This window comes from Giraffa tippelskirchi, chromosome 2, assembly GCF_054371585.1.
Source record: "Giraffa tippelskirchi isolate mGirTip1 chromosome 2, T2T-mGirTip1v1.2.pri, whole genome shotgun sequence".
In the NCBI taxonomy this organism is placed as follows: Eukaryota; Metazoa; Chordata; class Mammalia; order Artiodactyla; family Giraffidae; genus Giraffa; species Giraffa tippelskirchi.
Window position 1 is genome coordinate 60,967,330 of NC_137276.1, and position 23,272 is coordinate 60,990,601.

The window sequence follows — 23,272 nt, forward strand, 5'->3', positions numbered from 1 at the left end:
TGCATACTGAAAAGCTGATACATAACCACAGGATAAGACTGATGGATGAATGAACTTGAAGCTGACTCCTAAACCTGTGGTATTTGGCTACAGCTACTCCAGTAAAATTGAGAAAACAATGATTGGGGCCTCTGCCATCACCACACAGCAGAGATGCTTAACAGTCTCCACCCATCTGACCCTGGGTCTCCATGGGAATGTCCTTAGGCCTCCAAGTATGAGATTGATAACTCAAGCTCCCTAAACACTTAGGGAAGAGAAGGTCTAAGTCTGCTAGACAGAATATGTTTCCTTTGCCCAGTATGAGGGATCATTTTATTCTGAAGTCAGGAAACATCTGTACCCTTTAGCCAATTAGTCTGGCATGTACACTCAACCAGAAATTTCACTATTATGACTCATTATGGGATTAATTCTTACCAACAATACACAAAAATGAAGAATTAGGGATATGATCTACCCATTCACACCCAATGCTTGCTTCAGTCATGACAATATACAAGAAATTTCTATATAGAGCACAGATGAAATAGATATAGGAACGTTCTGCACTAGATGGAAAAAAAACCTTCTTCCCTAAATGTTACGTGTCAGGAGCACCAACCACCCTAAGATTCCTTTGCTTCTTCAAATGAGTCTTTATTTGCAACAGTCAAAAGATGCATCTATGCTACCTATGGAGAGTACCATTCACAAGCCCAGAGGAGATATATTCATATAGGTTCAGTGATCACATACACACGCTTTGGGATCTAAGAGACTTGCATACCTGCTAGCTTGTGACTCTGGAGCATTCCTTAACTGATATGGACCCCATTCTCCTCATGTGCCTAGTGGAAGGAGTGTCCCACAATGATAAGATTGTGGTAATTAAATGAGATAATATACATCAAATGCATGGCCCAGAGCCTGTGATATGGAAATGTTAAGTAATGAGTTGTCGTCATCGTCATCACTTCATCCAATCCAAACAGTGTCTCGGCCTTGGCTGTCTGTGCAGGCCATCACACACAGCATGGAGAATAGCTAAAACTTTGTCCTCTTGAATCTGTGCTTTGACAAGTCAGGGTCAGCTGACTATAGAACTCATGGGTCGTCTGCAGAAACACTGAGGCTGTGCATGGTAACAAGGGCAGCGTGGCAGGACATGAGCAAACTGGAAGCCAGAGACCAAACTTTAGTCCTGGCTAATCTCTAACTCCCTGTGTGAGCCTGGCCAGTTGACTTGATCACACTAGGCTTTGATTTCCTTATTTTAAAAACAAAAATGAAAAACAAGAGACTGTGAACATCGCCACCACTTCCTAACCCATCAATCCTGATAAGCATTACTAGTCAATCTGGAAACTTTCCTGCTGAGCATGGCTGGGACTCAGAATTTGTCTCTGTTTAGTTGTTCTTGAAGCTACCATTGTCGAGTTTTCATATACAATGAAACCTATTTGCCATTTCTAAATTAGATGTTCCCTGAGATTCCTTCCTATGATGGTATGTCATGATTTTTTTTATAATCCTTTACTAGATGCTTAGATATGTAGCGATTTAACCAAACCAGGAGCTCATACAGAAGCAGGTCATGGAGAAATTTTGGTTGGACTAAGAAAACCTCAAGAAACCCAATACCAAACTTCTAGGCAGAGAAGTTCTTTTGTGTAAGAGGTACCCATTCATTGACTATGCTCTAAAACCTTGATTTTTAAAAAATTTCCATGTTGACTCATTATTCATACTTACACACATACATCCTATATTCTCTATCTCCTGCTCAACAACCAGCAAATATATACATACTCCTTAAGATGTACATAGATATTTGTGAATATGTAATATTGTCCCTAACCTAACCCTAACCCTAACCCTAACCCTAACCCTAACTATACATCTTTTTTTCTATCTTGCCCTGACACTTTTTTTTTCCTAATCAGGTCATCTCTTTAGGTCTCATGTACTCAGATACATTTATTACTTTAGGCAATTCTAAGTCTACACTGTTTATCCTCAAGCCAATTTTATAAGATTTTATCTCCATTTTACAGATGAGGAGCCTGAGGTCCAGAAAAGCTCAACAGCATAGAAGAGTTGGAATTCAAACAAGGTCTTCTGATTCCTAGCTCTAAGCCCTGTGCACACAGCCACTCACGTGCTGCTGAGGCTGCAAGTTGCACAGGGGTCCCCTTCCCGCTATGTCCTGAAGCCCTCTGCACCTCTCCCAGCACTAATCTTTCCCAGATCTTTCATCCAGGTCCAGGCAGCCTCTGGCATTTCCCAAGCCCACAGTTCACCAAGCAGGACCATTTCTTCTTTATTATCTACACAAATATTCTTAATTATTTCTCCTCCAACCCAAAGTACTTATTTCTTATTTATGGGTGTAAATATAAAGCCAGCAGGGCTCATATTTCACAGGGAGTCATTCCAATGGCATCTAGAGCCTTCCAAATTTAAGAAGCAGAAGAGCTGATGCTCTGCCCGTTTCATTATAAAGGAGTTTACCATAAATATTAGAATTTGAATTCCACCCAAGTAATGCATTAATAGATACTAAACCATTAATAATTGCTGTACTTTTTCATAAATGGGCAAAGTCCAATAAATAAACTATATCTCTTTCACAGCAGAGCAGGGTTAACAAGTACCAAGGAGATTTCAAAGACAAACTACTAGTAGGGACTGCCAGGAGGTAAGATTCATAATGAAACTACAAATTCTGGAGACCCATTTTTAACTGTCCGCTATGGCAAGTATCTAAAATTAAATGCTAAGCAGAAATCCGTCCTGGAAGTTGACACAAAGCAGTTTAGGTAAACAATCTCTGAAATTAAAAACAGATTCTGGATAATAAATAAGTCTGTGTGTGGATCTCTCTGATAACAGATACCTCGCCCTGATAAATCAAAGGTGCTGGCCCTACCGAGCCTTTCTAAATTAGGCCAGATGATTCACCTAAAATATTTCATCTTGTGTCGCCTGTCTTAATGAACGGCAGTAATGGATAGCTTCTCACTGGTTGCTGCATCAGGGCCAAAGGCCTCCAGGCTAATTTTACTGAAGGCCTGAGGAAGGCAGCCTGTCTGGGAGGGGCCCATGAACAGAAGGGATTTCACCATGGTACTCATTTCCCAGGTCCCATGACCCATGTCTGCTAGTTTCCCTTGCAACTGCTCTAGAATTCTACAAGATGATCAGAATCAGAGATGCCAGTGAGCAAAGGTCAGTACTTCAGGAAACAGAATAAGTGAGTTCAAGTTTCATCATTACCAGCTGTGTGAACTGGAACAGATCCCTGGATATCTTTGGGCTTCAACTTTCCCCATCTGTAAAGTGGGGATAATTATGTCTGTCCTGGGACTGTGGTGAGGACTAAGGAGAAAATGCACAGAGATGCATTCTGTAACCCTCCCCCTCCCAAATAATCTCCTGTTAGAAGTAATCAGGTTCTGTCATTTTTCCCCCAAAATGTACTGAGTATGCTCTGTGGGTCAGGTTCTAGGGATGCCTCAGTGACCAGAAGTGACAAGATCCAGGCTTTCTGGAGCTGGATTCTGGGGACAGCATGTGAGCAACCTCATGAAAAAGGAGTGCAGAGGGTAGGAAAGGATGGAAAAGAAAAATTAAGCAGTGGGGGCAGTCTAGGCAGGCCTGGGAATGGAGCAGAGTGGCTCCTTTCCACATTGAAGGCCTCACTGAGGATGTAATTTTTAAGTCTGGACTGGAAGGAGGAGACAGAGGGAGCCTCTGGGCTGCTAGCATATAAAGGAGAGGAACCCAAGGAAAGAGGCCTGCAAGTAGTGTCTGAGGAGCAGCAAGGACAGGCAGGATAGAAATGCTGTTACAGCCAAGGGACAGAGAATAGACAGGAAGCTAGGGCAGTGATCGGGTGGCGGGAAGGTGAGGTCTCATGAGATCTTGGGAGCATGTCAGCCTTTGGAAGGATTTTAGCAGGGGAACATAACAGGGTCTAAATTAGCATTTTACTGGGCTTCTCTGGTGGTTCAGGGGGCTTCCGAGGTGGCACTAGTAGTCACTCGCCTACTAATGCAGGAAATGTAAGAGACACAGGTTCAACCTCTGGGTCATGAAGATCCCCTGGAGAAGGAATCGGCAACCTACTCCAGTATTGTTGCCTGGAGAATCCTATGGACAAAGAAGCCTGGCAGGCTACAGTCCACAGGGTCACACAGAGTCAGACATGACTGAAGTGACTTAGCATGCACTGGTGGCTCAGTGGTAAAAAATCCATCTGCCAATGTAGGGGACACAGGTTCGATCCTTGGATTGGGAAAATCCCCTGGAGAAGGAAATGCTAAACCACTTCAGGATTCTTGCCTAGGAAATTTCATGTACAGAAAAGCCTGGTGGGTTACACTCCATGGGATGGCAAAAGATTCGGACACGTAAACAACAATAACAAACTTAGCATTTTAACTGAAGCACTCTGGAGTTGCTGTGCTGGGAAGAAAAAACAAACATCATACTACTCTTAAGTTAATATTATTAATGTGATTACAAGCATCTTTTCTGATCAAAGTGCATCTGATTGCAGAAGGGGAAATGGGAAGGGGGCTAAGTGAAAGGTCTCAGGTTATTCTTTCCTAAATGCTCAAAACAATGAAGCACGGAGAGGATTGTAGTGGATGGGCCACAGAGAGGCAAGAGTTGAGGACAAGTGAACCCCAAGTCAAACAGAGCCTAGGGAAGAGCCTCCTGAACCCAGACCTGCCCATCTCCTGCTGGGATGTGAGAGCTATAGCAAGGAAGAACAGTGGAAGAAAACAAGAAAACAGACTTCTCCCCCATCCCATGCTTTTGCTGCAGTCAGTGAGCATCATGCTTTTGAAGCCTGGGGCCTGTCTCTTCATTAAAAACAAAAACAAAATTTTCTTTCACAAAAAGAACTTCACTGAAGGCCACGGACCCTATATTATCAGCCTTCAGTGTCAGCACAAGTGGCAAACACAGTGTAATAGAAGGAGCCATCTCACCTCCTGCTTCAGAACAGAAAAGACACAGAGGTCATTCCATTAGTGATTGCAGCTACTTCTAAATGAAACACATACAATCTGAAGCCAATTAATGAAAGCATCCGGCAATCCTCACCAATGCTAATACTGAATGGATCTTTAAACCTTGCTCTTTCACCAGCTCTGAGCTGCACCACAGTTCAAAATCTCAAAAGTACAAGCTAATTTCTGCATGATGGAAATTATGAGTTTGAATTCTTTCCTTTTTTGGTTTCTGGCAACGCAGCATTTGTCATGGGACTGGGCTGCGTAATGCTCCCTTCTGGACTTGGCCACTTCTGCAGATGGTGGGCAAGTCCACTCGCAACAGGATCAAAGCTGGTTCTTCCACAAAATGTCCACCAAGAGCTGGGATTTGCAGATGCTTCCCTGAAGGGTAAAGAGCCTGCCTACAATGTAGGAGACACAGGAGACTTGGGTTTAATCCCTGGGTCAGAAAGATCCTCTGGAGGAGGAAATGGTAACTCACTCCAGTATTCTTGCTTGGAAAATTCCATGGACAGAGGAGCCTGGTGTCCTCCAGTCCAAAGGTTTGCAAAGAGTCAGACATGACTGAGCGAGTGAACACGAACACACACACATAAAGCCACATCTGGAAAGGCTCTAAATCACGTACCCCTAACCACATTTACAACTTTTGTTATGCTTGTGTACCACTGTTACTCTCATGTACTTCTTTCGGCTCTAAATTGATGGTTCTTACTGCTCAGGGATAATCACATCCCCCCAGGAATATTTTACAATGTCTGGAGACATTTTTTGATTGTCAAGAGGGACACAGAACAACTGGCTTCCAGTCGGTAGAGGCCAGGTATACTGTTAAATATCTTATAATGCATAGGACAGCCACCCACAGCAAACAAAATAACTATCAGGTTCAAAATATTATTAGTGCCAAGGGTGAAAAACCTTGCTCTAAGCTGACTTATTTTCCCCTATATTTATTTTAAAAGGGGATTCTATCTAACCATCACAATGGAAGGACCAAGATCACCAGTAAGAAGTAGAAAGTGTCCAGAGTCTTAAGTAGAAATTATTCATAATAAAATATACACAATGAAAGCAAAATACTATTAAATTTCAGTTAAATACAGTGACCTGCTCTTGTTTTTTTGGTTTTTTTTTTAAGATATATTAGCACCAAACTAAGACCTTCTCCCTGTAATGGAGAAGGAATGGAAAGAAATGAAAGGGGATATCTTTTAATTGTTGTTGTTTAGTCACTAAGTTTTGTCTGACTCTTTTGTGACCCCATGAATTGTAGCCCACCAAGCTCCTCTGTCCATGGGATTTTCCAGGCAAGAATACTGGAGCAGGCTGCCATTTCTTTCTCCAGCAGATCGTCCTGACCCAGAGATCGAATCCGAGTCTCCCGCTTACCAGGTGGCTTCTTTACCACTGAGCCACCAGGAAATCAACCCTGAATATTACTGGAAGGACTGATGCTGAAGCTCCAATACTTTAGCCACCTGATGCACAGAGCTGACTCACTGGAAAAACCCTGATGCTGGGAAAGATCGAAAGCAAGAGGAGAAGGGGGTGGCAGAGGATGAAATGGTTAGATGGCATCATCAACTCAATGGACATGAATTGGAGCAAACTTTGGGAGATAGTGGAGGACAGAGGAGCCTGGCATGTGTTCTATACTCCATGGGGTCGTAGAGTTGGATACAACTTAGGAGATGAACAACAATAATCTTTCAATTGATGCATCTGTTCACCTCCCCAAGTCATCTTGGGTACCACCAGCAGAAAGTGACACTGGCAGAGATAATCTCAATCAGTCTTCTCAGAGCCAAAACACAGGTATGGTTGTGACTATTTACTAATGATGGATCCTGAAGAGACAAAAGCATTCATAAGCAGTGTTACTTGTGTTACACATTCTCTCAAGAAATTGGTTACAGTGAGATGGAGATGTGTGGCTTAGAGGTAGGAAAACACCACCCAGAGATTCTTAGCGTAAGGTGGTCCCTTCCAACATACAAGGTGAGCCTGAGTGATGAAACCCTTTCCAGATGGCTTTGTGCGTGCAAATCAAAGAAAATACAGCTGATTTCTTAGGCACTGTTTTATGATCCATATTCAACACTACCCTCATGCTATGAGAAGAATATCTTATGGCCACATAAGCTAGCTAGAGCAACTAGTTGTATAAAACCTGAAGGTTTTCTTATTGCCAAACTTCTCCAAGTCCTTAATACAATAATGAGCACTGCATATGTCAATCTTCCCTAGGAGAAAAGAGATGCAACATTTTTCAAACTTATCAAAACACATTTATCTTTTTTTTTTCTTTGTGGAACACAAAGTCACCCCATGGTTCTCCAGGGAGCACAGCTTGAGTAACTCAGTCATAGAGGGAAAAAAAAATATTTCCTCTTCATCAAAGAATATGAGCGTTTAAAAAAAACTGCTGTTGTAAAATTACCTATAGCTCAGAAAGAAAGCAGAAACCATATTTTATTGACTTAATCATCAGTGTCTGATAACTCAAGATATAATCATCCCCAACTGATAACAAGTACTCCTCACTAACTCTCTGAACCCTCTAGAAAATTGGCTCTAGAAATTATTAAGATCTATGGATTCAAACAACCACATACCTTGGATCTGTAGCCTTGGGGTGGGAGAAAGGGGAATGCTCAGAATTGAAAATGTTGTCTGGAAAACATCTTGCTCAACCTCCTATTTGAGACAACAGCCCTTCTGCCGTATCAGCTCCATCATTCAGCCTCTGCCCACCCCCAACAATGGCCAGGTTTGGTTTTCTTTGGTTTTCCATCTTCCCTAGTGAGTGAAGTCGCTCAGTTGTGTCCGATTCTTTGCAACCCCATGGACTGTAGTCTACCAGGCTCCTCCATCCATGGGATTTTCCAGGCAAGAGTACTGGACTGGGTTGCTATTTCCTTCTCCAGGGGATCTTCCCGACCCATGGACTGAACCCGGGTCTCCAGCATTGTAGGCAGATGCTTTACCATCTGAGCCACAAGGGAAGCCATTTTCCCTAACCATTGCAATAATAACTCTTTTCAGAACCTCTTCTAGCTTTGACACAGTTTTCCTTGGTGGGTCTTTACCTGCCCCACATGCATTCACCTTTTTTTCTGGTAAGAGCAACTTGATGGTCCCCAAGGAACCCCACTTCAGACTACCCATCACTGAGTTCTGCAGAGCTGACTCCACCCTGGGCTCCATCTAAACCAGTCCAGCCAACCAGAGTGTCATACCCCACAGTTGGCAGAGAATGGCTCGGGATGGATAAGTGACCCAATCAGGGCCCTTAAGACCCAGCGATGGAAGAGATGATAAGAGGGGCTCTCTTTTTCCACTGAAGTTGCTGGGAAGATAATTTAGAAGTCCTGTTGAGTTAATGCCATGGAGTTAGTTTGCTGGAGGGGAGAGCCTGAGAGTCACCAGGCAGGAAAGCAGTGCCCTGAGGTGGAGGGAGGGAGAGAGACCATTTGTGAACATTATTGGGCCGTGGACCCAGCCATGCTCAACAGCACACCTGGTCTTTTCAGATATATGTACTAATAAATTCCCTTTTATTAATGTTTATGATAACTTAAAGCTGAGATTGTGGTTAAAACTTTCAGTGTGCTGGATGCCATGGCTTATATCCTAAAAACTCCCTCTTGTTTACTTTCTCTCCATTTGTTACCATTTCTTCTTACATTTCCTACTCTCTTACTTTCCCATTTTGCATTCTTCCTCAGAATTCCCCCTCAAAGTTAGAAAAATAAATAAATATAAGAATGATTCTGCTAACCCCTTGTGTCTGGTCCCCTCTAACATCATGTCCTTTCTCAAGAGACTACAGTCAACTGTCTCCCCATCTGGAGGACAAGTAGTTCAGCCACAGTTAACTATTTGCACAGAGTCTATATATAAAGGTTGTTGCTGTGTTCAGACAAATAACTATAAAAAGAATCTTCATCCTGACTATGATCATGCATTAGTGGTCCCAGGCCTTGGACTAACACATTTACTTATGGATTGAGGTTTATTAAGAATGATGTTTGGGCAGAGGATGAGGAAGAACCTATGTTCTTGAGCCTGCTCCTCTCAAGCTGGGGGCTTGAAAAGGTGAAATGTGGCAGAGCTCCTGCTGACCCTGAGCTGCAAAATGCATCCCCGGGAATTGAAAATCCTTCAGCATGGCCCACAATGGGGTGGTGTGGCCCTCACATCACATAAGCCCCTAGTCCGACTGTGAAATATATTCATCTAAGCTAGGGTCGGTACATTCCCTTGATCCCAATGGGGACATGGACAAAGGGACACACACAGGACACAGCTGCTCAGACTGCATGACAAGGCGGCCTTCCCACTCCAGGCCCCGTGTGGACTATGACCAGCCACATGGCTGTGCTTCCAGGCAGGGTTGGCAGGTCTTCCCCACCCCTGGTGGGAGGACACGTGGCAGAAAAGTTGACAGCTCTGTGGCCTTCACTGTCCCTTCCCGCCCCACAGACGAAGCCACTGCCAGGGCAGCTTGTCCAAGCCCCACATGCCTGTCCCTTTCTCCTTCTCCAGCTTCTGCTTGGATCTCATCTCTGCAAGACACGGATCCCCAGGAAATCCGGGCAGTCTTCCCCCAGCAGTGAGCCCTTCTCCACCTGCCACAGCCAGCACTTCCTGTCCTCCTGTTGCACTCGGATGAGCTCAGCAAGAACCCAGCTCCATCCTTGAGCTGCTGAAGAAAGGCCTGCCATTTAATATGTCTGGACTTGACATTTCCATAGGACCTCACGGAACATGATCAGTGCTCAACTAGCTGCAGCTCACTCCCCCAGCCACCTGGTCTGCTGTATGAGGAGTAGCACTGCAGGGAGGAGAGAAAGCAGGAGAAACAGCAACACCTTTGGCAAATATGTGTATACACACCTGTGCACACACATAAGTAAACATACTGAATGTATCCACATATACAAGCTGACATATACACATATACACACACTGTATTTTAAAGTATTTAACTTCTAAATACAAATGAGAGCTAATATGGGAACAATAAAAAGGCTTTTGGGATACATGCATACATATAACTATATTTCTATTAATGATTAAGCAAACTAATGTAAATTGTATCTTCGAAATCCAACAAAGCCACATCACTAACTGCTAACTTGAACCTTTATTTCCAATTTTCTTACATTTAAGGATCACCAATATGGGGCTGTACAATCTTAGAAGCTAACCTGGCGGTATTCTCAGCAGTAACGGTTTCTCAGACTCATCCCCTGACCAGAGAAGAGCATATGGGATTTGGAGTGGGCAGTAGAGTGAATTAGCCCCAAGTTCAGTAAGAGACCATGCACAAAGAGTACAGTCCTCTGCAAGATTGCTAAATTCAGAGGAAGAAAAAATGGCAGAGATTTCTTTTGTAGGACATTGAGGTGCTGAGCAGATGAGAAACAAAGGGGGGGCAGTTGAAGGGGAAGGAAAATCCTATTTACACGCCTGGCTCCCCTTCTCTGCTGGAGAAGGAAATAGCAACCCACTCCAGTATTCTTGCCCGGAAAATTCCATGGACAGAGGAGCCTGCAAGCTCCAGTCCATGGGGTCACAAAGAGTCGCACACGACTGAGCGACTTCACTTTTTCTTTTCCCTTCTCTGCCTCCATCTAGAACAGGCAGAGGAATTTGCCTTCTTCATTTCTTCTTCTGAGATCGGTTCTTCTCCTTCACCCCCAATTGGATCCCAGTTACCACACCTTCTGTCTACCACCAGCACAGGGCAGAGCTGTTGTGAATGGCAGCTGGAAGGCTGTTTTCTCAGTGTAGGCATTGGGAGAAGCATAAACAAGAGACAAATTACTTCTCATCCACAAATATTTTTAGTTTCTTGCTGCTGAAACTGGATGGCAGACTACATGGAGAAGTTCAGAGGGCCACATTCAGCCACAAAGATCCCTGTTCTCTACCAGGTGGGAGGAGTTAATGCGACAAGCTATTGCTACTACACATCCCCTTAGAGACAGGTCAGGCACGAGACTCCTTACCTCCATGTCCATATTCTAATAACCTAACTGAAATGGATGAACAGAGAATTCATACACTTTAAAAGGTAAGAATATCTTTAACTGTTCCCCGACCTCCAACTTTTCATCCCATCATAATTCCTACCAACCCTGCTTTATGGAATGTTGAACCCAATACTGTACTTTCATAATTGGCCATGAAAAATCCATGTGAATAAATTCATAAAAATTATTTATTTGCAGTGACATGGATGGACCCAGAGATTTTCATACTGAGTGAAATAAGTCAGACAGAGAAGGAGAAATAGTGTATGACATACCTTATATGTGGAGTCTAAAAAGAAATGATACAAAAGATCTTACTTACAAAACAGAAAAAGACTCACAGACTTAGAAAATGAATTTATGGTTTGCAGGGGGCAAGGATGGGGTGAAGGGATAGTTAGGGAGTTTAGGATGGACATGTACACACTGCTATGTTTAAAATGAATAACCAATAAAGACCTATTGTATAGCATATGGAACTCTGCTCAATATTATGTAGCAGCCAGGATGGGAGGGAGTTTGGGGAAAAAGAGATATATGTATACATACGGCTGAGTCCCTTTCCTGTTCACCTGAAACTATCACAACATTGTTAATCGGCTATACCCCAATACAAAATTAAAAGTTTTTTTTTTAACTACTCATAAAAAATTTGTGAGTAAAACATAAACAAAACACAAAAAACTCTGGGGGAAGGGGAGGAACGGTCAAGAGGGAGGGAGTATATACATAATTATGACTGATTACTGTTGTTGTTCAGCAGAAACCAACACAAAATTGTAAAGCAATTTTCCTCCAATTAAAAAATAAATTAAAAAAAAAAACCCAAAACCACAAAGAGCTCTATTTGTGCATTGGCTATGTGTCCATGTCTGCACCAATGACCTCACATGTATTATCTCACTTGATTCTCAGAACCACAACCTATGAAGTAGGTGCTGTTTTAGACCCTTTACAGTGAAGGAATCCAGGGTTGAAAGGTTAGGTGACATGCGCTAGGGAACCCAGCACATTAGTAGAGTTGTTATCCTGTGCTCTACTGTTTCCCAGGATATAAAAACTCCAAAGTGGGTTGAAAACAATACAATATCCAGCTACTTATTCTTCTAATAAAGTTTATCTGGCAGAAGGAGGTCCAGCTGCTGATAGCATTCCCTTTTCATCCCTTAGGATATGAGTTTTCTGTCAATAGCAGTGGGGAGAAAGCAGAGTGGCTGGCTGCTCAGGAGAAGAAAAGCAGTGAGCTCCTCAATTTACACTATACACCCCAAGCATTCAATCTCTATACACATTCCATCAGAAATTTAGGGCATGGCCCCTGCCCACCAGGTATTTATACTTTAACTATACAGAAATGATTAATACACATGACATTTAACATGAGGAATACCCAAGCTCATGTACATGGCACATACTCTGTCTGCTTCATGAGCCCCAGAAGAAGGAGACCAGAGGGTCACCTACCTCATCAGCAGAGTGAATAGTTAAGAATGGCTTTGAAGTCTAGAAAATGTAGGGTTCAAATCCACTTGTGCAATTTCCCAGCTGTGTGATCTTGGGAAAGTTTGCTAACTTCTCTGAGCCTCTGTCTTGGCTGAAAATAAGTGTTATACCACATATGTGACACAGTTGTCAGAAGAATACAAATAATATTTTTTAAATTAATTTACCTTAATTGAAGGCTATTTACTTTACAATCTTGTAGTGGTTTTTGCCATACACTCACATGAATCACCCATGGGTGTACATGTGTTCTCCATCCTGACCCTCCCTCCCACCTCCCTCCCCATCCCATCCCTCAGGGCTGCCCCAGTGCACTGGCCCTGAATGCCCTGCCTCATGCATCGAACCTGGACTGGCAATCTATTTCACATATGGTGATATACATGTTTCAATGCTATTCTCTCAAATCATCCCACCCTCGCCTACTCCCACAGAGTCCAAAAGTTTGTTCTTTATATCTGTGTCTCTTTTTCTGTCTCACATCTAGGGTCATCATTCCCATCTTCCTAAATTCCATATGTATGCATTAATATAGTGTATCGGTATTTCTCTTCCTGACTTACTTCATTCTGTATAATATTAAACATTGAGCCAGGTGGCGAGCCTGGGTGAAGCACTCACAATAACAAGTATGATCATCATCCTCGGAATCACCGTAACTCATGGAGCCACGTTAGAGTGAATTGCTGTCATCAGTTAATATTTTGAGAGGAGAAACGGCAAAACAGTAAATGAGAGACCAAGGAAGAGATTCTAAGTCAGGGAGTTAAAAATTTTAATTCGGTTCCTAGCCCTTTAGTTGTTCCTGCTGCTCAATGGCACAGTCTGAATGAGCTTCTGCACATGGAAAACCGACCTAAGAGCGTTCATGGATGGATTCGCACAGTCCACATGTACAAAATTTTTCAACACAACCTCCAAGCTCTCCCCTATCTTCAGGTGAGAGCTGATTTGCAGAAGAGGAAGTGCAGCCAAATGGAGAGGGCAGGGGATGCAGAATCAAGCCCTGCCTGTATTTAAATCACTACCTGGTCCCTGTGGGCAGTGTGACCTTGAGCAAGACATTTACCCTTACTGTGTCCCAGTTTTCTCACTGGCAAATCAGAAAGATGAATATTTTCTTTGTAAGGCTGCTGGAAATACTGAAAGATAATACATGCAAGGGGCCTCTCTGGAACAATGTCTGTCCCATAGCAGGTGCTCAGTGAAAGAAGCTGCTAATTACATCTATGCCTAGCTCTATGTCTCTCTTCCTGCACCGAATGAAGTAAGGCAGGTCCAATATAAGATAATTCAAAGGCTTTTAATCCCTCTTGGAGGCATCTGCCAAAATCTAATTCAAAGCCACACCTTGATGAGGCCTATATAACACTTTCTGGATGAATAACAAGTGAGCATCTAGAGCCACTGAGACTGGAACCACATTTAGTGGCTTCATGGAATCTAGTTATCAGAGATGCTTCTCTCCACTACTTGAAATAGTCAACTCACAGGCACCAAGTCTAAGAATTTCAGATACTGGGCACCAGTATCTGATAAGATAAGAGGGGGACTCCACACCACCCCTATAACTCAACAATGACCTAGTTTATCTAGACTCTGAGGACTCAAAGGATGTGAGAAACCCATGTGGAATCACTCTGCAGGTCAGTGTAGGATCTCGGAATGGTCAACCCTTTCACCTATCATATACTCTGGGAGCTACAATGTAAGAGGGAATCACCCCCTGATAAGTGAAGGAAGAAGAAAGCAATCTGCTCAAGCTGACTCAACCTGCTGTCAGGAGTGCCCTGAGAAATTCTGATCCACCCCCAAGATGTCCCATTTGTTGAGAGACTTCAATAAAGGCATTAACACCCTAAGGAGGAGAGATAGTTCACTGTGATCCACCAACTAGGGGTGACCTTGACTGGCCTAAAGGTGCTGGATATTGGGGGAGATTTGAAGGTCACCTGTAGCAAAAAAGGGGATGCAAATGAAAGAAGAGAAGCACCAAAGGCAATGTCATTAACATCCTAATTGTGTATAAGGCAAATCCATGCTCTCAAACCTTTACTACTGTGTGTTGGTCACACCTCCTGTATGTGTGGGAGGAGTTAGTCAATACTGATCTTTCTGTTGCTTCCTATTACTCTCTTGCTAAAAGGTTAAAGAACCTAGGAATAACATTACCAAATCAAAGCCAAATAAGCCATTCCAGTAGAGGAGTAACTAAGTATCTGAAGACGTGGCATCGTTATAGGGTATTTCAATAGATGAAACTGAAGAGGGAAAAGGACTCACAAAAAAAAAAAAAAAAAAAAAAAAAATGGATCCAAGAACCATGTGTGCTCACAGTGGTACTCCACAGTGTCTTTCAAAGTAACCTGGCACAGAGCAGAGCCCAATAAATATTAGATGAGTGAATGATACAATCCAGAAAATATATCTTCTATTTGTCAGATGAAGGAACTTAAATGACTAAACATGAGACAGTACATACACACAAAAGACCTGCTGAGATCAGATCCTTATTTTTTCCCCCAAAAAGTGAAAGTAAAATAATCACAGCAAATTTCTAAATTAAGAATCCCAAAGTGAACCATTTTAATAAACAGACAATTTCTATAGCTTGCAACTTTGGAACTTGTTAGCATGTATAACCAGCCATAAATATCCTTGAAGTGTGTGATTAGAACATTTAGTTGTGCTTCCAACTTTTTTGAACCCACAGTTTAAAACCTACAAGGGGAGAATGATAGAACCCAAGGACTGTGTTGCTTACTTGGTACCAATGGGTTAATACTAGACACAGTATTGACTAGTTTCATACTGGTTGCTAAGCAACATTGCTTCCTTTTCCCAATGGTCTGAGAGAGAGGATAAAAAAAGGGCAGAAAATGAGAAATGTTGGAAAAATAGGAAAGTGAAATTCAATGAATCATAAGGTACAATTTGTAGGAAAAGTAAAAGAGGAAATAATTCTTGCAGGATGTACTAAGACATCAGTTGCTTTATGACATCACAAGAGGAACACATTGAGCCTCCAGCTCTAAAGACAGAGAAGGGAGTAGAAGATAAATGTTCCCCGGCTCCAGCATAGTCCTGCTCATGTTTAGCTCATGCTTCAACACAAACACACAGGGTCCATGGATGATAGCAAGCTGACCTGTGTGATTGACCATGATAGCCCAAACAGCAACAACAAAAATATCTATCAAGTTCAGAAGGCCCAACCAAACCTTCCCCATTATAATTCATTGTCCTAGTCCTTCAAGGAACTTTTGTTCCCTTCACATATGAAAGGCCTCCAGTAAGTGATTCATACACTCAACAATATTGAGTAAATGTTCCCTACGAGCCAGGCACTGGAGTGGGAACTGGAAGGGGAGTGCTGGCACCCTTGCCCTTAACTGATCACTCACCACTGTGCTTGGTCATCCTAGATCACCATCTCAGTGTTCCATTTTTATCATGATTTTACCATAGAGACATTTTAGAACCTCACAGAATGACCTAAGACATGTTATAGGACAGATCCCCTCCCCTCAAATTCTTGGTCGGCTGCAGGACATGCCTAAAAGGCTGCTTAACTGTTGCTGCCTGAAATCTCCAGGGTGATTCTAAAATAAATTGCCCGAAGAGAGGCAGCATATTAGTCCATGAATGTCCATTTTCATAAATGAGTTCCTCGCACTGGAAGCTGTCATATACAGTGTCCTACAGGAACACAGATACTGGACAGGTTGGTTTTTGACAGTGAGGAGAGGCTCAGGAAACAGCTGGCATAAGTGCTAGCTGGCGTTTGGGAAATGGGAAAGAAGAAGAATCAGAGGGTCCTGGAGGCAAGGGAGCGAAAGAGGAGTACTGTACAACCAGAAGGCAGAGGAAACACCAAAGAGGAGAAAGAGAGGCTTTTATCAGGAGGGGCTTTGAAGCTGATCCCCTGTCAACATGCAGCCTATCCCAGACTAAATTTCTTCATCTGCAGAGTAGGAAAAAAAAAAAAATTACCTTGTAGTGCTGGGAGAATTAAAAGGGTTATCTTTATTCTCCAAGGAAAACATACAGGTGGCCAATAGGCACATAGAAAAAAAATGCTCATCATCACTAAATATTAGAGGTAGGCAAATCAAAACTACAATGAGATATCAGCTCACATCAGTCAGAATGGCCATCATTAAAAAGTTACAAGTAATAAATAGGGGAGAAGGTGGGGAGAAAAGGGAACTCTCTTATATTATTGGTGGGAATGTAAATTGGTGCAGCCATTATCGAAAATAGTAAGAAGATACCCCAAAAACTAAAATTAGAGTTGTCATATGATCTAGAAATCCTAGTCCAGGGCTTATACCCAAACAAAACTGTAATTCAAAAAGATGCATGCACTTCTATATTCATAGCAACACTATTTACAATAGCCAAGACATGGAAACAATCTAAATGTCCATCTACAGTTGAAAGAATAACGAAGATGTCATGCCTATATACAATGGAATATTCCTCAGCCATCAAAAAGAATGAAATAACGCCATTTTCAGCAATATGGATGGATCTAGAGATTATCATATTAAGTGAAGTAAGACAGTAAGAGAAAGACAGTATATGATATCACTCATGTGGAACCTAAAATATGACACAAATGATCTTATTTAAAAAACAGACTCACAGAGAACAGATTTGTGATTGCCAAGGGGAAGGGTTGGATTGGGAGTTTGGGACTAGTAGATGCAAACTACTATACACAGGATGAATAAACAACAAGGTCCCACTGTATAGGACAGGGAACTATATTTAATATTCTGTAATAAACTGTAATGAAAAAGAATATGCATGTGTATAACTTAGTCACTTTATATAGCAGAAATTAACACAATATTGTAAATCAGCTGTTGTTGTTGTTTTAGTTGCTAAGTTGTGATGAACTTTTTTGCAACATTATAGACTATAAGCCAACAGGCTCCTCTGTCCATGGGATTATCCCCCATGCAAGAATACTGGAGTGAGTAGCCGTTTCCTCTACAGCACATCTTTCTGACCCAGGGATTGAACCCGCATCTTCTGCATTGCAGGCAGATTCTTTACCACTGAGCCACCAAGGAAGCCTCAAAAAACTATACTTCAAGAAAATCTTTTTAAAAGTGTTATCTTTAAAGCAACCCCATGCTACCTGGCATACAGTAAATTGTAATCAATGCTGTTACCACATATAGGACCATTTCACACTGTAAAGCACTAGTTTTAACCATTAATGAAATTATTATGTATAGCTGTGTCTAAGATTGTGCTTGCATGCTATCTCTTCAGTCGTGTCTGACTCTGCAACTCTATGGACTGTAGCCCACCAGGCTCCTCTGTCCACGGGATTCTCCAGGCAAGAATACTGGAGTGGGTTGCCATGCCCTCCTCCAGGGGCTTTTCCTGACCCAGGGACTGAACTAAGATTGGTGCTAGTTAATTGTCAACCTCATTCCTCTAAGCCAGTGTTTCCCTAATTTCAATCATGCGTGTACCATCCTCACAATTTCTGCTCTGTCCAAGTGCTACCTTTTGTAACAACAGTACTAATAAAACCACAATAATAGAGCTTCCCTGTTGCTCAGATAGTAAAGAATCTGTCTGCAATGGAGGAGACCCACAACAGCAACAATGACCATGACAAATCTTCCTGGAGTATTTATCACAGGCCTAGCACCATTCTAAGAGCTTTAAAGTATTAATTCATTTGATTCTGACAGCAACCCTAGGAGGTAGATACTCTTGTTCATTCCATTTTACAGATAAGCAAATCAAGACATGGAACGGCTAAGGTTATTTGGCCAATCAGTGGCAGGTCACAAATTAAAATTCAGATAGTCTGGCCCCAGACCCCATACCTAATTCATATGTGTACTACCTCTCTCATCTCTGTATACCTGCATTTACTTCTTAAAGACTGACTCACTTAAAAATTTTAAATATATTATATGATTATATAGTATCTGTGAAATTCTGGGTTTAATAGTTATAATTTTGCTTATATAAAAAATAATTACAAAATTATTTCAGTAAGAAATTTCCATGTACTTCCTAAAATCATCAGTGAAACATACTTTAGAAAAATACTGCTCCAGATACCTGGAACATCCTTCCACCTCAAGCCCAAAATACCACAGGCCAATGCTAGCAACTCATTGGTTGTCGCCCACTTCAACACCCATTCCCTACTTTCTCCTTCCTAACAGAGCCTAGATTTTTATCCGGAAGGTAGCTGCAAAAATAAAAGAGTGTATTTTCCTTTTAGCTACCTCTGGCTCATGATTAAGTTCTGGCCAATGAGAACTGAAGGACTGTGCTATGTGGGACTTCATGGAAGTCTCCTTTAAAGAGAATGGACTTGTTTTTTTTTTCCCCCCCTCTCCCTCTTGCTTTTTGGAATAAGTACATGATGACACAAACACAGCTGCCACCTTGAATTATGAGAAAATACACTAAGTTAGAACCCCAAAGAGAAGGAATCAGGGGTCCTCATGAACATGAAACTATCACAGCCTTGTGCTACCTACCTCCACACTCGAGTCTGTTCCTTGAGTACTCAAAGAACTAAGCAAATCCTGGGGCAATAAGTGCTGCCATTTATGTGTTCACTTATAAAACATTCTGCTCTAAATGCTTTCTATACATGAGTCTATTTAATTCTTCCAGCAAACCTACATCATAGGCACCATTGTAACCTCATTTATACAAATGAGGAAATTGAGGCACAGAGAGTTTAAGTACCATGCCCAAGGTCATAGAACTAGTAAGTGGCAGAAGCAGAACCCAAACCCGACAGTATGACTCCAAAGAATGAGTTCTCAACCCTAATGCTCTCCCGGAGTCGAAGAGGTAATACACACTGGACTCTCAGAGGAGCTAGGTTCTTAGTGGCTCAAACATCTTCCCCGTGATGGACCATAGGTCAACTCCTGTGAAACCTGAGATGATTCTGCCTTCTCTAAAAATCATCTGGGGGCCCTGACAGACTCTTTGAATCATCATACTAACTATATTCTAAGTAGAACCAAATACAAGTCTGATGTCTGTACATCATACAAGACATACAATAAATGTCTTTTTATTGACTTACTTTGTAGGTGAAAGAAATATTCAAAAATAGGCATATTCAGAAAGTCTTTGCCTTTTGCCCTCCAGGAATTGTACTCAGCTCCTCAGATGCCCTGGACAGAGCAGGGCGTGTGCCCCCACCCCACTTCAACAGCCACCACAGAGTTAATTCGCATTTCCAGGGCCTGGCACATGTTCAGTCAAAAACCTGGCTGAGTGCCTGTTGTTTACTGAAGCTGGGGAAGAAGCATCTGCAACATTACGAAAAGCATATTGTAAAAGGCAACACATGCAAATTAAACCTCTTGAGCTATGAGTAAATTGCTGGGAAAATTTATAACTCATTTAATAAAACTTGAAGTAAATACATAGCCTGGCTCCCAGGGAAAACAAAATATTTCCCACAATTCTCTCCTCTTAAGGAAAAAAAAAAAAGGACCATCGAGCCAGACGGCTCTATCAAGTAGAAAGTATAAATACCAGCTGTGGTGTAAGCAAAACCCATTTTGGATTGTAGGGTATTTAATACCCACATGGGCAGTGCCACATCCTCTGCTCTGGGATGTATCTAACATCCAGGCCTAGAACATCTCCGTAATCATCCATGACTTTCCTCACCCAACACAACTCTACCAGGCATCTTCTTTGTAGTAATTCATTCAATTAGTATTTATTGTCTACCCAAGAGGCACTGCAATGTGTTGATTAAAAACACACATCCTGGGGACCCGCTGCCTGGTTTGGTTCAGAGGCTCTGCCCCTCACTAGCTGTATGACCTTGAGCCTCATACAGGTTGTCAACTCTCTGTGCCTCAGTTTCCTCATTTGTAAAATAGCAATTATAAGAATATCCACGTCCTGGGGTCATTGTGAAAACTAAATGGGTCAAGTGCTTACAACAATGCCTGGCAAATAGTCATCTTTTAATAAATATTAGCTCCTTGTTATCTCCTTGAGTGACAGCACAAAGTCTGCAGGGCTGGTGGTCCATAACAGGGAGAGGCCCAGAAGATGAGGTGGGAGATTCAGCAGTACCAAGTCACACTAAGCCTTGCAGGCCATGGAAAGACTTCGGACTCTATACCAAGTGCAACAGGTCACCGCCAGAGGGATTGAAAGACGAGGGTGACTCAATCCGATGGGCAATTCAAAAGCCCACTCCAGCTGCCATATGGTGAATGGATCACAGGGACACAGGAAGGGAAGGGGAAGGGGCAGAGAGGAAGCTGCCAGGGCCCTCGCAGCAAGAAAGATGTGTCCCTGAGAATGGCCTGAGGGGCTGCCTGAGAAGACTCAGGAAATAGTTTAGGAGTGGAGCTGATAGGACTTTGGAATGGTTTGCATGTGCGGATGAAAGAAAGAAAGAAAGCAATCAGGAATGACTGCTAGTTTGGGGAGGCCTGGTTTACTCCTCAACCTGTGATGGACACTGGGGAATACTGAGCAGACACGGCTTTTTATTTCAATGAGAGCTTTAAAGATCCTTGGTCAAAGCAGCCGAATACACATGAAGTAGAACCAAGAGAAAATGGGATATCAGTACCTAAGCGCATAGTTTACAGTCCAAGGTTCAAAGAAAAGAGAGAACATGGTTTTAAGGAAGGGCATAGGATGAAGGGCACAGGGCCTGACCCCGAGGACACGGTCACTGGAGTCCCACAAAGAGAGGGCCACATGAGCACATGTGGAGGTGGAAGTGGGGGGGTCTTACACGGGACACTTTAAAGAAGGCCAGTCACTCAACAGAAATGGTGCATCCATTCAACTCATTACCCACTTTCTAGAAAATCTCCTAGAGGAAAAGTGGGAGGGACATATGATCTCATTCCCATTTGGTCACCCATTTTCTATCATTCAGGAGAGCATCAGGAAGCCCTTGGAAAAAACTGTCAACAGTAAAGATCAGGTATATGGGGCAGTGGTTTGGAGCCCAGAGCCTTCATTCAAGGAGTCCTGGGTTCAAGTCTGAACTTGAACACTCATTGACTGTGTGACCTCGGACAAGTCACTCATCTTCTCTAATCCTCAGTGCCTGTAAAATGGAACAACAATATTATCTACCATGTAGAATTATGGGAAATAACACTCCTAAGAGATGCAGCACACTGCCTGCCATGAAACAAAAGTTCTCCGTGATTTTTATTTAAGGAAATGATTGTTCATCCCACAGAATCCTGCAGGTCTTCTATCACAGCTTGTCCATGCTTGATGGTTATTGCCCATTTCAGCATCTCTTTTTTCTCACCAGTTTGTAAAATATATAAGTGAACTGGTCTTGAGTTGCTCATATTTACTACCTGCAGCTAACAAGGTGCTGAGCATTAATAATACTAACACTGTAATTATTATTTATGAAAGTCAATATTACAAAACTCTCACTCTGTGCCCAGCATGACACTAAGCACCTGGCAGGCATTAAATCACAGGAAAGGGTGGGAGCAGCATGAATACTTCACTTTCAATCTCTGTTCCACTGTTCACTCACTTTCTACCATTCAGTGTCCTTATCTGCAAAATGGGGGCATGGTGGTGGTGGTTTAGTTTCTAAGTCGTGTCCAACTCTTGTGACCCCATGGACTGTAGCCTCCCAGGCTCCTCTGTCCATGTGATTTTCCAGGCAAGAATACTGGAGGGGATTGCTATTTCCTCCAAGGGCAAAATGGGGGGAAAGCAGTATAACTCCACTGAGTTGCTGTGAGGATTAAATGAATTAATAAATAAATGTAAAGCTCTTGAAACAGGCCTGTGCCTAAGCAACACCTATAAAAGTATTAACTGTAATTATGATTATCAATAACAACCACCCTACGTAAGGCTTCCTTGGTGGCTTAGGTGGTAAAGAATCTGTCTGTAATGTGGGAGACCCAGATCCAATCCCTGGGTTGGGAAGATCCCCTAGAGAAGGGAATGGCAATACATTCCAGTATTCTTGACTAAAGAATTCCATGGACAGAGGAGCCTCGTGGGCTACAGTCCATGGGGTTGCAAAGAATCAGACACGACTGAGCAACTAACACTTTTACCACCCTACAAGCTTTCCCCATCTTAAAAACAAAGGTGTGCCTATCATCCCATTTTATAAACAAAGACACAGAGAAATTCAAAAAAACTCCCCATGGACATACTCTCCAGAAACCAGATGCCTGACAAATATGTTTAGGAGGAATAAATGAGCATCACACTTTTCTGGGGAGCTCATTGTGTGAAAGCTCTGGCCCTGAACATCAGAGAGGGACAGGCAGGAGCAGGCTTCCCAAGGTGTGTCATCAGCCCCCCTGCCATGGCGGGCCCCAGGGAGCAGCTCAGTGGAACACAGGATGCACTCATGGATAAGGAGGATGCTGGATCTTCAGGAGAAATGAACAGAAGACAGAAGAAAACCTGGGGACAAGGATACACCACAGGTAAAAGGCAAAACTGATCCTTTTAAAAATGGAAACTCTGTTGTTCATACTCTGCCAGCATCTCTATGGCAGGAACTGCTCAAACCACAAGCCAAACTCTGGCAGGACAGCTCAGAACCAAGAAGTCAATTAGGCTCTACCACGTGACTTAAACCAAGCACATGTGACTACACATTTTGGTGTCCCCTATAAATCTAGGTTGCTTTCAAGTAGAGAACCCTTCCTTTTGGGTACAAGTAGCCTTTCT

The 23,272-nt window shown here is 42.5% G+C and overlaps 1 protein-coding gene across 34 annotated transcripts in view; it reads right to left on the reverse strand.

Annotated features, from left to right (window-relative positions):
- LRMDA (leucine rich melanocyte differentiation associated) overlaps positions 1-23,272 on the reverse strand; it is a 1,316,989-nt gene that overhangs the window by 727,895 nt on the left and 565,822 nt on the right. Inside the window, exons 1-2 of one of the 34 annotated variants that reach the window (XM_081564565.1) lie at positions 15,961-15,995; positions 12,518-12,647 (exon numbers count right to left, since the gene is read on the reverse strand). The exons of 31 other annotated variants lie outside the window; for them this stretch is intronic. In XM_081564565.1, coding sequence (XP_081420691.1) covers positions 12,518-12,522 — 5 coding nt within the window. In that variant the 5' untranslated portion in view covers positions 12,523-12,647; positions 15,961-15,995. Of the gene's footprint in view, positions 1-12,517; positions 12,648-15,960; positions 15,996-19,080; positions 19,205-23,272 lie in introns of those variants that run through there. 2 more of the 34 variants (XM_081564586.1, XM_081564576.1) reach the window with 2 other exon arrangements.